The 16,714-nt window shown below is 45.1% G+C and overlaps 1 protein-coding gene across 1 annotated transcript in view; it reads left to right on the top strand.

Moving 5' to 3' along the window:
• The first annotated feature begins 911 nt into the window (after positions 1-911).
• PolD1 (DNA polymerase delta 1, catalytic subunit) overlaps positions 912-16,714 on the top strand; it is a 45,461-nt gene continuing 29,658 nt past the window's right edge. Inside the window, exons 1-6 of the mRNA XM_089560937.1 lie at positions 912-1,125; positions 4,711-4,966; positions 9,494-9,783; positions 11,377-11,470; positions 13,624-13,795; positions 16,180-16,406. Coding sequence (XP_089417063.1) covers positions 4,756-4,966; positions 9,494-9,783; positions 11,377-11,470; positions 13,624-13,795; positions 16,180-16,406 — 994 coding nt within the window. The 5' untranslated portion in view covers positions 912-1,125; positions 4,711-4,755. The remainder of the gene's footprint in view (positions 1,126-4,710; positions 4,967-9,493; positions 9,784-11,376; positions 11,471-13,623; positions 13,796-16,179; positions 16,407-16,714) is intronic.

Here is a 16,714-nt window from a genome sequence, read left to right as displayed (position 1 = left end):
TAGCGCGCATCGACAGGTATATTAATCAAATTTAGTGCTTCGTTAACTGTACCCGAGCTCCCTTCGATACCGCAGGAAAACGTTTCCTAGCCCTGGAAGTGTTAACAAAATCAGCAGAACACGCCAGCCCACCGTCGGTTGCAACCGGTCTCATCACTGTATAAGGCACACGAGGCATGAAATTTGGGCTCCTACAGAAGGTTAATTATGATCTTTTCAAACGCAGACTCGCTCAAGCGCCCGTCAAAACCGCGCAATGCGCTAGCCAGCGCCACCAGCTTTGACCCTCGCAACAAGGCCGCCGCCGGCTTCACCCGCTCGCGTTGGCGTCTATGGGGAACCGCCACTGCAGAAATTTTATATAACCTCCTCCCCGGTGGGGTCTTAAGAAACCCAAGAAACTGTATCAGCAAATGGCTGCTCTTTGAATAGTTCAATGTTATGATGACAAACGCATGCAATCCCGGAACAGTAGCTTTGATGAAATTGTAGCCAAAAGTCGCGCACACGTACTGCTGTTACTGGTAAGTTCATCAACTCTAATATATACAATGATTGTCACAAAGTGGCCATTAAGGGTGTGCAACAACACGTCAAGTCTTTGAATGAATGAATGTCTAATATGTGTGTTGAGTCATGAATTCATATTTACCGCCAAGAGAACATGAAGGGAAAAAAAATAGGCAAGCGGTATATGTTTTGTTAAAAGTAATCGAAAAAGCATCCTGCTTTCGTACCAAAGTGCATTTGCTAAAACTACTTCTTAGGACAACTAATGGCTACTAAAACGGTGCGCTTCTAAAGTAGTTTTGTTTACAAGGCCGCCGTGAACATGCCAGAGCATGCCGTGAGGCGCTGAACAATTGCAAAAGTGAATTCTGTAAGCAACACTGCGCAACTTCGCGCGCAAAATGAGCAAAATATTGCGCGCTATGTATGGCGTGTGTTGCGCCACTGTAAAGTGTTTTTTAACTCGTAAAACAGTGATGTTTTCGCTGTACATACTGCGAAAGTAAAGCGGAGTATCTAGAGTCGTGCACGAACCTTGTGACCGAGTTTCACTCTGCAACGACGGGCCAGCCGTAGCTTTTGTGCATTTTTTCTCAACGCTGCTGCACTTTAAAGGTACACGTATTCACTTTTCCCTGGCACACGATGCACTTGTAGGCATCAAAACCTGTATCCTTCGATTTCTACTCGTAGATTGCTTTATTTGTGAAGTTGTTTTCTCCCGGTTACACGGTACACAGCAAAATCGCTTGCATCACCAACGTCAAACAGTCGGACAGTTGTAGCCCTCTGCATTTTGGCACGGAAAATAACCGAACAGGAAATCGAAAAAGTATGTTCGCTCAAAAACAGTTTTAAATAATTGATATTCTCGCTTGCGAAGGACTGCGTTGCTTTGGTTTGTGACGCCGGCGTACTTGGCTTAATGAGAACAGGTTAACATTTGTTGGCAAAACTCCCTGCTTACATCACGTCCTAAACGGCCAAAAACCCTTACAGTGCCTGAGTAGGTCAGCTTAGGATTTTCTGATTCTTCCTGGATGGTTAGCCGAGCCGTACAGCAGTTGACATGCAGCGGCGTCCCACATGAGTCACGTCGTTCACGCATAACAAAGCACAGTGTGATCTCGTCAGTTGCACATGCGACGCTCGCCTTGACGGGCTGTCGAAGACGGCGCTCGCGCGACACCAATAAGTCGGCAATAACGCCTAGCCCTCTCTGATCGCTGTAGTGCAACTGCTGTCCTCGTTACCGTAGTGTTTGCACGTTATGGTTTGATAGGCAGCGATGGGTGATTGTTAGAGTCTTCGTTTTCATTACGTGGTACATTAGCTGCGATTGCAACTTTAATTTCTGACTGAAAGGGAACTGTGACAGCTCAGGGTTGTATTAAGTCTTTTGCTTTTATGAGGCCATACTTTCCAATGGCATCCACTGTTGCTTGTATCTAATGCTGGGCAATGAAAACAGCACAGCACAGTTAATGCATCCACACTGTCCATTCAGGAAGCATTGATTGTAAAGCAAAGCTTTCATTGATCATGTCTCCTACATGATGCTAAGTTCAACTTCTTTTTTCTGCTACAGTGCCAGTCGTGTGAATCACCAGTCACTTTGTTGTTACACACAAATATGTAGTGTCTTGCAGTACTATTGCTAAGTGCTTGCATTGATGTATGGTATGGTGCACAAGGGTGCAATGCTATTGTAGTTGTCATTTTAATGTGATAGCGTTAAGGAGCTCGTGTCGCAGAAATTCCATCGTCGGTGTCATCGGCATTGGTGACCGTGAGTGAAAAATTCATGAAAAATTCTCGAAGAAGCAACCTAGGAGGCAGATGTGCCACATAGGTCACGTGACCTTATGGTGTCGTCACATCCTGCCACCGGATTGTGAGCAGAATTATTTAAAAGAAAGGCAGAAAGCTCTGCCTGAAGGATCATCATATGGCCCGTTACTCTGCACTGAGGAAGGGTACAAGGACAAGAAAGGGGAGATGCGGGCGATAGAGAGATGTGAGTATATAAAAGCACATCAGGAGTACACCTAATCAGAACTGTGAGTTGAGACCCACGTTGAACAAGAAACGGATGAGCGCCTGCACTGCCTGAAGATCTTTCCAAGTCTCCAGCCAAATGTCCAGTACAAGGTTCTTTGGAAAGTGGCCTGCTGTTGAAATGCACCAAGTGTCTCTAAAGCAGTGAAATCACCTGGCTGGTTCTTAGCATCAGACTTAGTTTGTAACACTTACTACAAAGCCATGTAACATTGGAAGGCCCCTGACCAGGTTTGGACATTTGAATTAAGCAAGCGCAGTGCATAGATCAGGTCGTTATGACCGTCTCCGCAAACTGTCAGAGCCATGCGCGGCCTGGAAGGTGAAGAAAAATCAAATAAAAGCCCATTTGCATTCTCTTTTCACAAAGCCAACCTCCTCATCCTCTATGCTGACACTAAAGGCTTTGCTGTGACAGCATAGCAAACTGCCTTTTATTGGTCTATTGTTCTGGTTCACTGGCGAATCACGGACAACGTCTCAGTGTCTGCTGGTTGCTCTTTCTCTCTCTTTAATTGCACCGTTCGTTCTGGCCCTCGAATACTGATAATCGTGTTTCATGTATGCTGCAATGGCGGGAAGCGAAAAGCATGAAAAAAACACCTGGCAATGCAGAGCCACTACATGGACATCTGACGTATGCCTCGCATCCCTCTAAAAACGCAGGAGAAACTGATTCGAAGAGTGCATAGAAGAAGAGGGAAGCATAACAGATTTGCCCGACTGCGATAGCTGTAGCTCTGCTGTTCGTAAGCCCTTTCAAAAAACTATGGCGACGCTTTAAGTCACCTTAAGAGTAGAATGCGATAGCATCAGATTTTACATTTGTCACAGCTTATGTTGCAACTTCTGTGTGTGTTTGCGTCAGTTTCTTTGCAATTGTTAGTCCATCAACCGCCATAATCAGACTGCTAGCTGTAGTAGCAGGTATCGGCTATGCTGTGCCGGTGCCAACATTTGCATCCTGGTATAGAATGAGGCTGCTCACAACCTAGTGGGCGGGTTGTTATCACGTCACAAGGTCGTGTGACCTTCCTCCATTAATCATTAATTTAAATGCCACAGTGGGAAGGGTGTGATGATGTCACAAGATCATGTGACCTTTCTCGACCAATTGCGTGGCCCATCAGGGCAGGATGTGATGACATCACAAGGTCACGTGACCTCCCTCAACCAATCAGTGAATTTCATGGCATCAGATGGTGGTTTTCACTCCCCACGTGAACTCTAGTGCTATTACATTAAACAATTTTCTGTCTGTGCGTTGCAGAGATGATGCCTGACAGCCACCCGAGTGAAACAAATTTTCAACCTAAGGGGGGGGGGGGTGTCAGCAGGCCCTTTTAAAGAGACCCTGACGACAAATCAACATTGGTATCTATCAATAGTATACCAGATTCTAATGATCAACACACTACTTTCACAAGTTTGTACATTTTAATAAGCTAGAAAAAAAATTAACCAGGTGAATAAATTAAATGCGGGTATTGCCATCACCGGCCATTTTCATGAGCAAACTGTGGTGATGTCAAGCCTGATATATATATACTGATCTCTGAGGCTAGGCATTAAGTTGTAAATGGTGATCACGGAGTCCTTTTCGGTCTTGACATCAGGAGTGTGAATTAAGTGGCAGGGAAAGCTGTGTCCCACTTTTCAAAATGCAAATACCTATAAATTGCATCTCTCGATGCCGTACAAATACCAGCATAGCCTCAAAGAGCTAAGCAACCGGTTTTTACCAAGAACACTGGATAAGATTGTTCTCAATGTCCATTTAAATGTAAAATACACAGATTTTCATGTTTGAACGTTTACATTTATGCCTAGATACAAAAGTTCACCATAGCTTAGTGTGGTGATGACATGGTAAAAACTGAACAGTAACAATGCTTCTGCCACTTTGTTGTGTAATGATAAATGCCACGTGTGCTCTTTTCTATGTAACATATAGACTGGATGTATGGTTATGCCACACATCTAGCCTCTTACTGTGTAGGCATTGCATTTCTTATTTCCTTTGCAAGAATCAAACCTTGTATCTACAGCCTCTGTCCAGCGTAGTTGTACTATTAATTTTGCCACTTTGAGTTTTGACGTTAGTTTGTGGTGGTAAGGGCCCCATGCCATCCTCATTTGCAGGCCAGGGTCGTCTAATTGCTGGGCTGCACTTCACTTCGGTCAGCCATGGACTACAAACGCAAGCAGTCTGGTGGGCGGCCCAGCTCATCACAGCAGGGTGGCGCCAAGAAGTCGCAGCAGGGTGGTGGCACCAAGAAGCCACGCTGGCAGAATGACGATGATGAGGAGCCGATGGACTTTGAAGCAGAGCTGGCCCTCATGGAACAGCTCAGCGAGGAGCAGGCGATGGAAGACACTGAGTCCCAGGAGTCAGTTGGTGAGTATGGTGCTCCCCTGGTCCTGAGTCATCTGTACCATGCATCTGCCTCCTGGCCTCCCAATAATGAACCAGTCTGCAGTTTTCTGATTCTATGACTGCCTGCCAGTACTAACTTACCAACACCCTTATTTCTCTTACAACCATCCTCCTCAATCTTATCCTCTCTGCATCATCATCTGTTATTCGTATGTGTCTGTATTTTTGTATCTTAACACACTGTTTCCCACCTGCTATGATCTTGTGTACAAGATCGCAATATCCATAAATGAATAAAATAAATAGATCTGTACCATCCTCTCTGCTTCATCATCTCTGCATCATCTGCTCCACACACTGGATATTTCCTTTGATTCTGTTTCTTCTAGCGAAATCTTTTTCTGTCTCTCTAGCTGAGGATTGAGCTTGGCTTGACATCTTTTCTGGGCGGCTCTAGGTGAATTTGATCATTTTATTTGTCATTTCCGTCTTCTAAATTGCACCTCTTATCTTGCTGTTGTTTTTTTTTTTGCGCATGTTACATCATTTTTTATGCGTGTTCTGCTTGGCAGGACTGTACGTGACATCACTTGCAGCAAACAACTTGCAGTGCTGTGTGTGTCTTTTCTTTCTGTGTCCTTGTCTTTTGCGCTGTTTTAAGGAATCATGGTTCACCAACTAGCCCGCATATCTACTCTTGTGAACAGATACACGTGCTCCTCTGGACTGCTTCGGCAACTTCAAATGGTTCCTTTCAGATCATTTTAATGGTTGAAATAGGCAACAAAAATTCATTTTCTCAACAATGCTGTTGAGCTGGCTCGCAAAAAAAAAATGTTTAGCCTAGGCCAGTCTTTCACTTTCTTTATAAATAAACTTTTACCTTTATCTCTGGTATCATTTTCATTCTTAGGACGCGGAGAACTCAAGGTATTAGGTACTAGGACCTATATGCAGAGCCAGCCTTTTGCAGTGCTTAAGGTAGTTTCGACCGAGTCACAGTGAGGCAGTCTACGCAACGTGCAGGTGTGCTCTACCACCGCAGTGCATGAAGCTCCATGTGTAAAAAAAAAAAAATCATAAATTTGTACGGAAAACAGTTATGCTAACGAAAGTTGGAACAGCGTGCCATTTACCTGGCTCGGTCATGTTGGCAGTCGTTTTCAAAGGTGAACAGTAGGAGTGCAAGCGTCTGATTAATGCTTCTGAAAGTACAGGACCATGCAGTTCTGCTTGCCGCTTACTGGAATAGACAACCGGGCTTCTCGCAACTGTGAAAGGTGCACTGTTTTTTAGCCGTTGATCTATATTTGCCTTTGACTGCTGGTCTCACGATTGCATCATTAGTCACCTGTTGCTGTGAACTGTGCGTGCACCATGATGCCATCCCACAGGAGGTATGTCGCCAAATCGGGTAGTCAATGAAGGCAAGGTAAGCAGGGATTGACTCGCGAAGAATTACATATCAGAGTTCACCCTGCAGGCATACATACTAGGTAGGGGTACAAGGAATGGGGACGTCAACTTATATTTGTAGTCAGTAGGCGTGTATCCAAAGGGGGGGTCTCGAGGGGTCGGGATCCCCCTGCCCTCACAAGAAATTACTTTCGAAAAAAATCCTGGCTGCGTGCCTGATAGGCAACTTTTTCTTTTTCTTTTTTTGCCAACAAAGCGTATCAGTTTAGGGGTTGACATATTGTAAGTCTACTTATACAGGGCATTATAGTGTATTTATTCTAATTCTGACTTCAGCTCGCAAGCATTGTCTTCTTCTGTCTCATAAAACATATTACTCGCATATTTAATGCACTTCTTTCCACGGAAATCTCTGAAAATTATAAGGGTGCGTTCATTGCACGGGTTAAAGTATTTAGAAAAAAGCTACAAGTGGTAAAAATGCAATGAAATGAAGGCTACTGAAATAAATATTCCATCCAGTATGACTAACCTTCTAAACAAACAGAACCCCAGGTGGTCGAAATTTCCGGAGCCCTCCACTACAGCGTCTCTCATAGCCTTAGTCGCTTCGGGACGTTAAACCCCATAAACCAACCAACCAACCTTCTAAACAAACAAAGAAACGCACTTGCCAGCTGAGTTTCTATTATATAGTCCACAACTTTCATTTTAAATGTGCACATGTAACTTTGGTAGCGGCCCATAATGCTGTCCAAAGACAGCACATCTAGAGTTGACTCTAGCACAACTTTCAGCATTCACTGTAAAGCCCAGCTGCGACAAGTTAATCATCATCATCAGCCTGACTATGCCCACTGCGGAGTAAAGGCCTCTCCCATGTCTCTCCAATTAACCCTGTCCTTTGCCAGTTGCGGCCACCGTATTCCCGCAAACTTCATCTCATCTGCCCACCTAACTTTCTGCGTCCCTGGCTATGCTTGCCTTCTCTTGGAATCCACTCCGTTACCGTTACGGACCAGCGGTTATCTTGCCTTTGCATTACATGCCCTGCCCAAGCCCATTTCTTCCTTTTGATTTCGAGTAGGATGTCATTAACCTGCGTTTGTTCCCTCACCCACTCCGCCCGCTTCCGATCTCTTAACGTTACACCTATCATTTTTCGTTGCATAGCTCGCTGCGTTGTCCTTAACTTAAGCTGAACCCTTTAACCACACTTTGACATCACAGTCCTCATTCGGCTGCTGAAACCAAAACACCAGACGAAAGATATTAAATTATAAATTATTTAGTGGTCGTAGGAGGACACCAGGTGGTAATCCATGTATAATAATGCCTTATGCATCAGTACAAACAAGAAAACACGCACCAAAAGGTTAGGTGTCTATACTCGTTTAAAACTTGTTTTTGAGCTAGTTGGTGCATATTGATCTTATAAAAAGTTTTAGTGCTAACAGACACAGATCACTAGAAAGACAACACTCAGACAAGTGCTTGTGTGCCTGTGTGTCATCGTTCTTGTGGTCTTTGTTCGTTTGCACTTAAATATTTTACAAAATTTATTTTCACTGAGGGAATTTGAACTGCTATTTCGTGCATTCAAAACGAGCTGCACTATTTTGCTGAACAAGAGCTTTTAATTGTGCTGTTTCCCAGTCTCATAAAATTTTTTGTTGGATGTAAGAACAGAATCATGCACACTGAATGGTCATCCAAACCCAGTCTTCTTTCATGCCAACTCTTCTTCCTCTATGAGGGACTTTTCTGGTGTCATGGTTTTTAATAGTGCACATGCACACATACAGAGGCCTTTCATATTACTTGTACCAATACGTGAGTGGTGGCTCTATGACTGTCATGGCCAGCAAGCTTACTGTGAGCACTCCATCGCCCACTGCCACCCACATCATTGACATTCGTCTCGTAATAGTACTTTGAGGCACCAAATGATCCTCCAGAGTGATTCTTTTTCTTCCTCTTCATTCCATCCCATCCGTGTAACATTATATTCCAACTCCTTCTTCTTCTTTCTTCATGTTTTGAGCCCACCTGGATAACATTGTATTCAGTCGAGCCTACACCATTCGTCAGATAATTTCAAAAGTAGGCCCCTTAAAACATTTAAAACAAATCCGTCTCCTCTCATCTTGTTATAAATGGAAGAAGAAGTAGAGAAAGATGAGCTCAAAGAACCCTGAGCCATTTGGAGTGGTGGTGTTCAGCTTGTCCTGTGAGGATACTTCTTTCATTTCATTTCTCTATTTGCACAGAAGCATTCTTTATTTTTCCCCTTTATCTTGCCATCAGCACTGAACTGTTCTTGATGTTGCTGAACATTGCCTTCTTCACTGCTTGTGTTCTCGCTTTTTAGTAAATCTGGAAAGGATGTATGCCTTCAAATATATTTGTAATGTTATACTATAGTGTGTGCTTCAGTGGTCAGACATGCACCTACACATTTGCATTTGCAGCCTATATCTGACTGGATTCAAGGCTATAAAACTGGAAGGATCACACTAGCTCCCTCATGAAGCCAGTTGGCACGAAAGTTTTGCCAACTGGTTTAGATAGCTTTGAACTTCTTTCTTTGCCATTCTCAGCATTAAAACTGAGCATGAGTACCTGAGCTTCGGTGATGATGTTGTACGGTACATACCTGTACTTGCTGTGTTCATGTTAGCGTTTTTTTTATTTCCTTTTTTTTCTTCACAAAAGTAGCCTGTACATCACCACTTATCCTAAATACTGAGGGGTGCTCGTCTTTACTAAATGCATGCCTGATGCATTGTTTTTCTAACTGTGGGCATGAAAGCAACTTTTCAGAGCAGGTGGGGAAATAACGGGCACAGTGACAACACTCGAATTAAGTCAAGGCGGCACAAAAGAAGCATAAGTGGAAGGGCTTCCTGCCTTTTTCACCCTCTGTCAAAATGCAGCCTCTGTGTCAAAATGCAATACCAACTAGCCCTAAGCCTCACTTTGCTTGTTCGTTTTGTGCTGTCAAGAATTCTGTCTTCCCTGCCCACTTTTTGTTGGTGCATTAGCCAAGCTGATACGTTGAGCAACTTCCACTGTCCAGCTGCCCTGCATCTAAACATCTAAACGATATCTGAATTCCCTGCTCACACGCAGCGGGGCCCGATGATGTCTGCACGAGCGTTCGGTGGGGGCGGCCTCAGCTGTCCGCGCCCTGGGACGCCGCGTCTCAGAGCCTGGAGTTCCAGCAGCTGGACCTGGACCACTACCTGGGCGAACCGCTGGCTGGCATGCCCGGCATGAGCCGGGGACCCGTGCCCATCGTGCGCATGTTCGGTGTCACCGACAGCGGCCACAGCGTGCTCTGCCACGTGCATGGCTTCCTGCCTTACTTCTACGTTGAGGCACCGCCAAACTTCCGCAAGGAGCACTGCTGGCCTTTCAGGGTGAGCTGTGTGGATCAGTCACTCAGCCAACTGGTCGATCAGTTAGAAAGCTTCTAATTACACGATGGCATAGAACTGTCACTGGAGCAAAAACTCGGTGCTGTCAGGCGTCGTCCAGAAAAATCTCTATTGGCTGGTAGACAGTGATGTCATCAGTTACATCATCGGCCTGGCAGTGACATTACCAGACCAGGTTTGTCTGTGGGAAGTCTTCACCTGCTAGCTGTGACAGGTGGTGTTAAGGAACTCGGTAAGAGCAATCTGGATCTGACAAGCCCCACCAATGCTGATTTGAGGATGACGTCTCCTGGCCACATGACATAACGCAAGAAAAAGCGCAGAAAAAACATGAGTCTTAGCTTCACCTGCTGCTGGTTTAGACTGCTCGGTCATTAGCGCAGCCATTTGCCTTGCATGTCAATCTGGAAGCCTATCACGCAGTGCTTTGTATATTGTCATTTTCATCAACTTCCATCCATGCCTCTTTGCTGCTCTTGGGATATCATAATCTTCGTCAACTTTCATTCGCTTACAAATGCAGTGTGCCAAAAAGGCACAGTGAAGCGCTATCTGACGTGCATGGAGCTGAACAGAATAGCGGGAGAATTGAACTACCGTAGCCGGGTTGCATCAAACAACAAGGAATGCTCGAGCCACAAAGTGCATGCTATTGCATTCTGGCGCATCGATTACATTGGTCGTCCCCTAGTTTCTGTTCATTTTTGGTTGTTCGATAAAGTGTTTCGTGAAGGCGCAGGAGTTAGGTAAGGTGTCTGTCGATTACAAAGGATGAATGCATCGTGAATGATTGTTCAGTCGACACAAACCATGCTGGAGGAGAGAGAAAAAAGAATGAAATCACGGAAGTAACAATGGTGCATACTGTAAATGCCCCTACACACAAAATAAAAGAATGCTGAGGTTGTTGCTTTTTCTGGGATTGTAGTTAGGGCCACCAAAAAGTGGCGACCTGTCATTCTGAGCGGCAGTAGCCATGACAGGGATCTGGTTCACCTATTTGTTCTCCTTCCGGCTAACAAATAGTTCTGGTTAACAAACGGTTGCATCCAACTGGAACTGCTGGGCATAGCACATGTGCTTTCTTGGAATTCTGCATCATAACACTGGAAAGGCATCACGTTAAGAATTGCCAAAAGGAAATGTTCCTCTGCACAAACTGCTCATCATAAATTTTTTTAGCATTTCGATTGTTTGGCACCACCACCTATGTTGTGTTGCTCATGGAGGACATTTGCTGGCTCTTAAATGACCAGTGGGCTCAGGATAAAGCCAAATTTTTAACCACCGTTTTGCACTTGGCACTGTGCAGAAACTTTGATGTGTACACAGGTAGCAACCTTGTAATGTCAATCAAGCAACAGAGATGACCTGGAACCTGAGAAAGCCCAACAAGCAGACAAAATAAACCTCACAGTGGGCAGAGGGTGTTGGGCTAGTGTGTTCTGCTGCAGAGCTTATCATTTCACTTTCAGATTGACGGTGCTACAGCGGCTCTGTACTTGTTGCTTGCGCTGTTTGGCTGTCTGCTGTCTTACACCGTGTGCAATTGCCTCTCCTTTGTGCTGGAAACAGGATGCTCTGAACAAGGCTGTGTTGAAGGACATGCGGTCCAACAAGAACAACATGTCGGACACAGTTGTTGGCGTAGACATGGTCCTCAAGCAAAGTGAGTGCTGTCTGTTCTCCCAGTGTGTGTGGTGTGAGCATGCGTGCATGCTTCGAAGGAAGTCATGTGCCATCACATCGCACTAGTTTTCTGAGTTCTTGGCATGTGCAAATAGTGAATTTTCCAGTTAATTTGTTCGAATAGTTTCGAATCGAAGCGGATAGTTTACAGCTCTAATAGTGGTCGCAGAAAAGGTTCATTAGAGCTCAGTAGCATATGCTGAAAGGCATGCTTTGCAAAATTCGCTAAAGCAACTGAAATGCAAAAAAAAATAATAATAAATGCTTCCAAGCTTGCATTAGGCAATGTTCAAACAGGAACAAGCCAAAAAGCACTAAGCAACATAGTCTAATGTTGCTTGTGATCCTTACCTTGTGATCCTTTATGTACCGCTGATTTTCAGTAAATGTTGCTGACAGATTTTTCGAACGTTTCGCATCTGGTGCCACAATTTCTCTGATCTCATTCGCGCAGCATATAGTCACACAACTGCACCGCGCAGGCCACCTAGTGTGGGTACCTTTCACCTGTTGGAGGGGAAGGGGAATTTCTTCCTCGTGTGTACCTTTTAAGCTGTCTTGGCCAGCATCACCTTGTGCATGTGTACTGTATTGTTTGCCAACGGTGGGAACCACGAGCAATGTGGTTAGTGTTTTTAAAGAAATGAGCACCTCTTTGTGTCGACTGTTGCTTGAGCTTCTTGGTGAGCTCTGTCAGTACCACTGCCACCGTCAGCCCATCATGTTTTGCCTGTTGTAAAAACACGCCTCATACAACCTCATAGAGTGCAAGCGGCGAGGTACCAGGTACACTGAAGTCATGAGCAAAATATTGAAAATCAACCAGATGCAAATTTCCTGCGACCTGCTCTTCCAAGTTGTTTCAAGCTGTTTCCAGCTGTTCATGTTTACCCGGCAGATAAAGTTCGCCATGCTGGAGAGTGCACCATGCTGCAAAGTGAATTTGATCTGTGGGCCCTTCAGCAAAAGAAAAACGAGAAGCATGCACTTTTGAAGATTTATGTTGTATGTTATTCGAATTAATAGCCCTGTACAGATGATGGTTTCTCGGTTCGAATCGAATTCTAAGTCAGTAGTAGTTAGTACTTCGAATAATTTCAAAGCGAATATCTCTTAATACTTCTTGCACACTAAAAGGTGGAGCGGCACAGTAGGCATAATGTATTTTTCGTACACACAAGGCCATTGCGTTAAAAAAAAAGTGCATTTAAGCATAGTCACACTCATTCAAGCTGTGTCAGATTTCTGCAAAAAATGTCCATCCGGAGTTAGTGGACTCGACCTACCTGCAGAGGCAACGTATTTGTGAGGTGTCGGATCTATTTGTGGGACCTCCAACTGCTGGTTTTAAATGTGACTGCGTGGTGACTCCATGGACAGCTGCTAGGTAGGTATACACACCTGCGAACCTATCATCACCCTGTGTCAGGCATCTCTCCATCTGTCTCATGCTTGCACTGGTGTGCTTGATTAGTGAATTTCACGCAGAAAAGAGCGGCAGCTGCAGTTAACACAGACTTCAGATTCGAATATCCAGTACTTTACCGTTCAACCGAACATTCTCACAGGCCTACATACTAAGGACAGGGAAAGAAGGAGGTAACAGTAGCAGTGCGGAGAGAATCAATGTGATTGAAAGGTTTTCGCTTCCACTGACAGTAGTTGCAACGTGTTAGGCAATGTCACCTATCAGAGGAGTGTGTGCGGAAAGATCAGTGTGGCATTGTTTCATCGCATTTGTATGAGCCAACTGCCATGAATTATTTTTGTGTGTTTATTTCAAATTAGTTTCAAAAAAACCTTGAAGTACTACTTTTTTCTTTTGCTGACTGGAAGAAAAATATGCATAAAAAAATTATTATACTGACAAATTACTAAATATACCATAAAGTGCAAGGAACAAAGGGCTTCTAGCATTGTGTCTCTTGCACATTTTTAAAAATGCATTCTTTTATTTATTAAGACAGTTATAAACGATCTCAGATAACTTCAAAGTTACATGTCCCTAACGGTAACAACAAAGTTACGATACAGTTCAATAACCTCAGTTCAGACTGTGATAAACAACTAAGCTGTCACTTTACTCCTGTTGGCGGTGTGCCTGTTAAACCGGGGCTCCCGGAATTCCTGCAGGCATCTACGGCTACCACTCCAAGGGCAAGACGCCCTTTCTCAAGATCACCATGGTGTTGCCACGGCTCATTGCCCCGGCCAAACGGCTCCTGGAGACAGGCAGTGTGTCCGTCGACCCTTACGGGGCACCCAGCTACCGCATCTTTGAGAGCAACATCGACTTCGAGATCAGGTAACACCGTGACCCTGGCATTAGTCTCGATTATCTGGGATTCAAGTGCTTGAATCGCTCGTCACTCTACATCGAACAGCTCGATAGAGCAAGTGGAGCTAACAGAAATGGCTTTAACACTATACATGTAACGTGGACCAGGAAATGCCAGAGCTAAGGCTCGGGTAGCTCCCCTAGTTTGCAGGTGTGGGTGCTACTGCAGTGGTGCAACAGTTGCTCAGTAGGTGGTGCTCAGTGAGCCCGAGACTCGAAGTAGACTTCAAATTAACTTTTATCAAAGCTGAAGTAAACCTCACTGTGAAACTGAAAGAATCTGTTGTGCTGGAGCCTTCTAAAAGACACTAAGTGATTGCATTGAACCAGTAGCCTTCAGAGCAATGATGTATACAAGGCAGTTAAACGGTAGAGTGCAGCTGCGTAATCTCTGATTTGATTGCAGGAGCTGCGTGGCACAGAAAAGTGACTATTGTAGCAGCAGATGTCATTCTGCCTATCACCTCAGACATACAATACCACTAAACCCCCCCCCCCCCTTTTGGAATTTAGATTAACACCCTTGAGATTTTGTGTGTGCTGAACACCAGCGAGCACGCTAGTTATTTCAGTGCATCATGTCAGGTTGCTAGACGGAATGGTCTTTGCTCCAAACAACTTTGGCTGTTGACTCTAATGCCAGCCTGCCAGAAGAGCCAGAGGCACAATGAGTGGAGAAGCAGCTGCAGTAAAAGCTCGTTAATTTGGACTTCAAGGGTCTGGAAAGAAATTTGAATCATCTAATGGGCTCCGGAATCCTGCCCAGATCCATTCGCATCATGGTAAATCTATCCGCTGAGCACCTGGGCAATGGTTGTCTTATTTCGACTTGAAAACTGTGTGGCAAAGACAATTTTTCACACTTCCATCAAATGTTTTACTGTGCTCACATTAGTACAAGCTGCTGCAAAGCATGAAGGCCTGTGCAGCCTTTTCTTTTTTTTCAGTGCAACGGAGTTACTGTAGAGGCTGCCCATTAGAGATATTGTCACTTGTGAGGAGGTTTCACTACTGACACTGCGAACAACTTGTGGCAAGCGCTCAATTTCGGCACTCTGGAGGAAAGGAAGAACCACACAGATGGAAGCGAGGGAAAGAAATTGGTGCTGGAGTGGTAGGGAGCCTTCTAAAGACAAAGAAAAGATTACTGATGTGCCAGTGAGTGTCTGAAACCGCAGTCTGTGTGCTTGGTTGTATGGCCAACGTGTGGTGGATTGTTGCTGTCAATGCCAGTTGGCGCGAAGCTAAGAAAAGTGAAACCGAAACTATATGGTTGGATTATTTTTCAGTGACAGTGGCTTGCAGTCATTGTCACGCCGGCCATTGCACGCATGATAGAGGGTACAGCAAGACCTCATCATGCAGTTCAGGCTTGAGATGAGCCATGTGGGTGACCTCTCTTTCTGCTGGTCATCCCACGACTGGGCCCTCTGTCAAGAACCCGCCTGAATTAACCAGTGTGAGCCCAGCTGCGTCTGAACATTCAGCCCATAGACTTACATGGGCGTTAGCCAAGACCACACTGGCACTGCGAATTATCTGCATTTCCGAATTTCCAGGAGTTGAATTAACAAGGTTTTTACAGCATTACTCTTTGTGTATGCTGCACATGATCTAAACCAAACTTTGATGTCACATCCACCGTTTGGCTGTTGAGACCAAAGCAACACGGTAGAAAAAAATGTATTATAAATTACTTATTGAGTTTGGGCAGATTTCACTCGGAAATTTTACGTACGAAGTGCCTTGTATGTCATTACAAATAAATAACACAGTGCTTAAATTTCCTTTTTTGACTCCTTTAAGGTAATGCCGCTAATATATCCTTTCTGTCACCTCAAGCAAATTCAAAGTTCTGGTATGCCTCCGTGTTTAGGGAGATCCCCCGAGATGGAGTAGATTTCAAATAAGGAAGCAACTACTCAGTAGCAGTATTCGTAGCAGTATCTTTCTTTTTTCGCGGGTGCCGCATCTGCTTCTGGTTGTCATGAGAGAGTAGTATATTGCCCATGTATGTTTCAATAAACTTTCAGTTGTTAGTAGCACTTGTCCTTCTGTCTCTTCGTGTTCCCTGTCCCCTGTTGCAGCACTGGTAAAAGTTCCAAACATGAACCAACTAGCTCAAATTTCCGTGTTATTACTCATTAGCATCCACCCAAGTGCCACCGTACAGCTAGAGAGGAAGCCGTATGATTGCACTTAAGTGGATGCTGATGAGTAATTGCTTCCTTGTTTTAGTTTATGCCTGTATCTAATATCACCGGTGTGTTGTAGCTTTGCGGACAATGCCAGCAACGTGGCCCAGAACTGTTGTAGCTTTGCGGATGACAACGTGCCACCCTCCCGTGCAGGTTCATGGTGGACACCCACGTGGTGGGCTGCTGCTGGATCGAGCTGCCTCGGGGCAAGTACACCGTCCGAGAGGCCAAGGCGGGGCCCCAGGGTCGGGTGTCACGGGCACAGCTCGAGGTGGACGTGGCCTGGGATGAGATGGTGGCCCACGCACCCGAGGGCAACTGGGCACGTGTGGCACCCCTCCGCATCCTCAGCTTCGACATCGAGTGTGCCGGCCGCAAGGGTACGTGGTGAGAGCTGTTGGTGTGCATCACTTAAACGCAGTGGGTTCCCGGTCATGAACGTGTCCGGGACCCCTCACGGCAAGCGAAGGTGACGGAGAGTGGTAAGCAGTGGGAGAAGGGACGCAAGAATGGGGGATGCGTCATACAACTGGCTTGGCTAATTGACTTGTTTTGTGGGCACAGTTAAAAAATGGCAGTGGTTTAGCTGTGGTTAAACCTGATTGCATTGTGAAAGCAACGGCTGCCTGGCTACGCTTAGGATTCGCTTGTGGTTAAGGGTTTAGGCGTTTTGGCTAAGCTCTATTGT

Source organism: Amblyomma mixtum, chromosome 1 (assembly GCF_055824585.1).
Source record: "Amblyomma mixtum isolate Tamu chromosome 1, ASM5582458v1, whole genome shotgun sequence".
NCBI classification, from domain to species: Eukaryota; Metazoa; Arthropoda; class Arachnida; order Ixodida; family Ixodidae; genus Amblyomma; species Amblyomma mixtum.
Note: the sequence above shows the minus strand (reverse complement) of the source record. Positions and strands in the feature narration are given on the sequence as shown.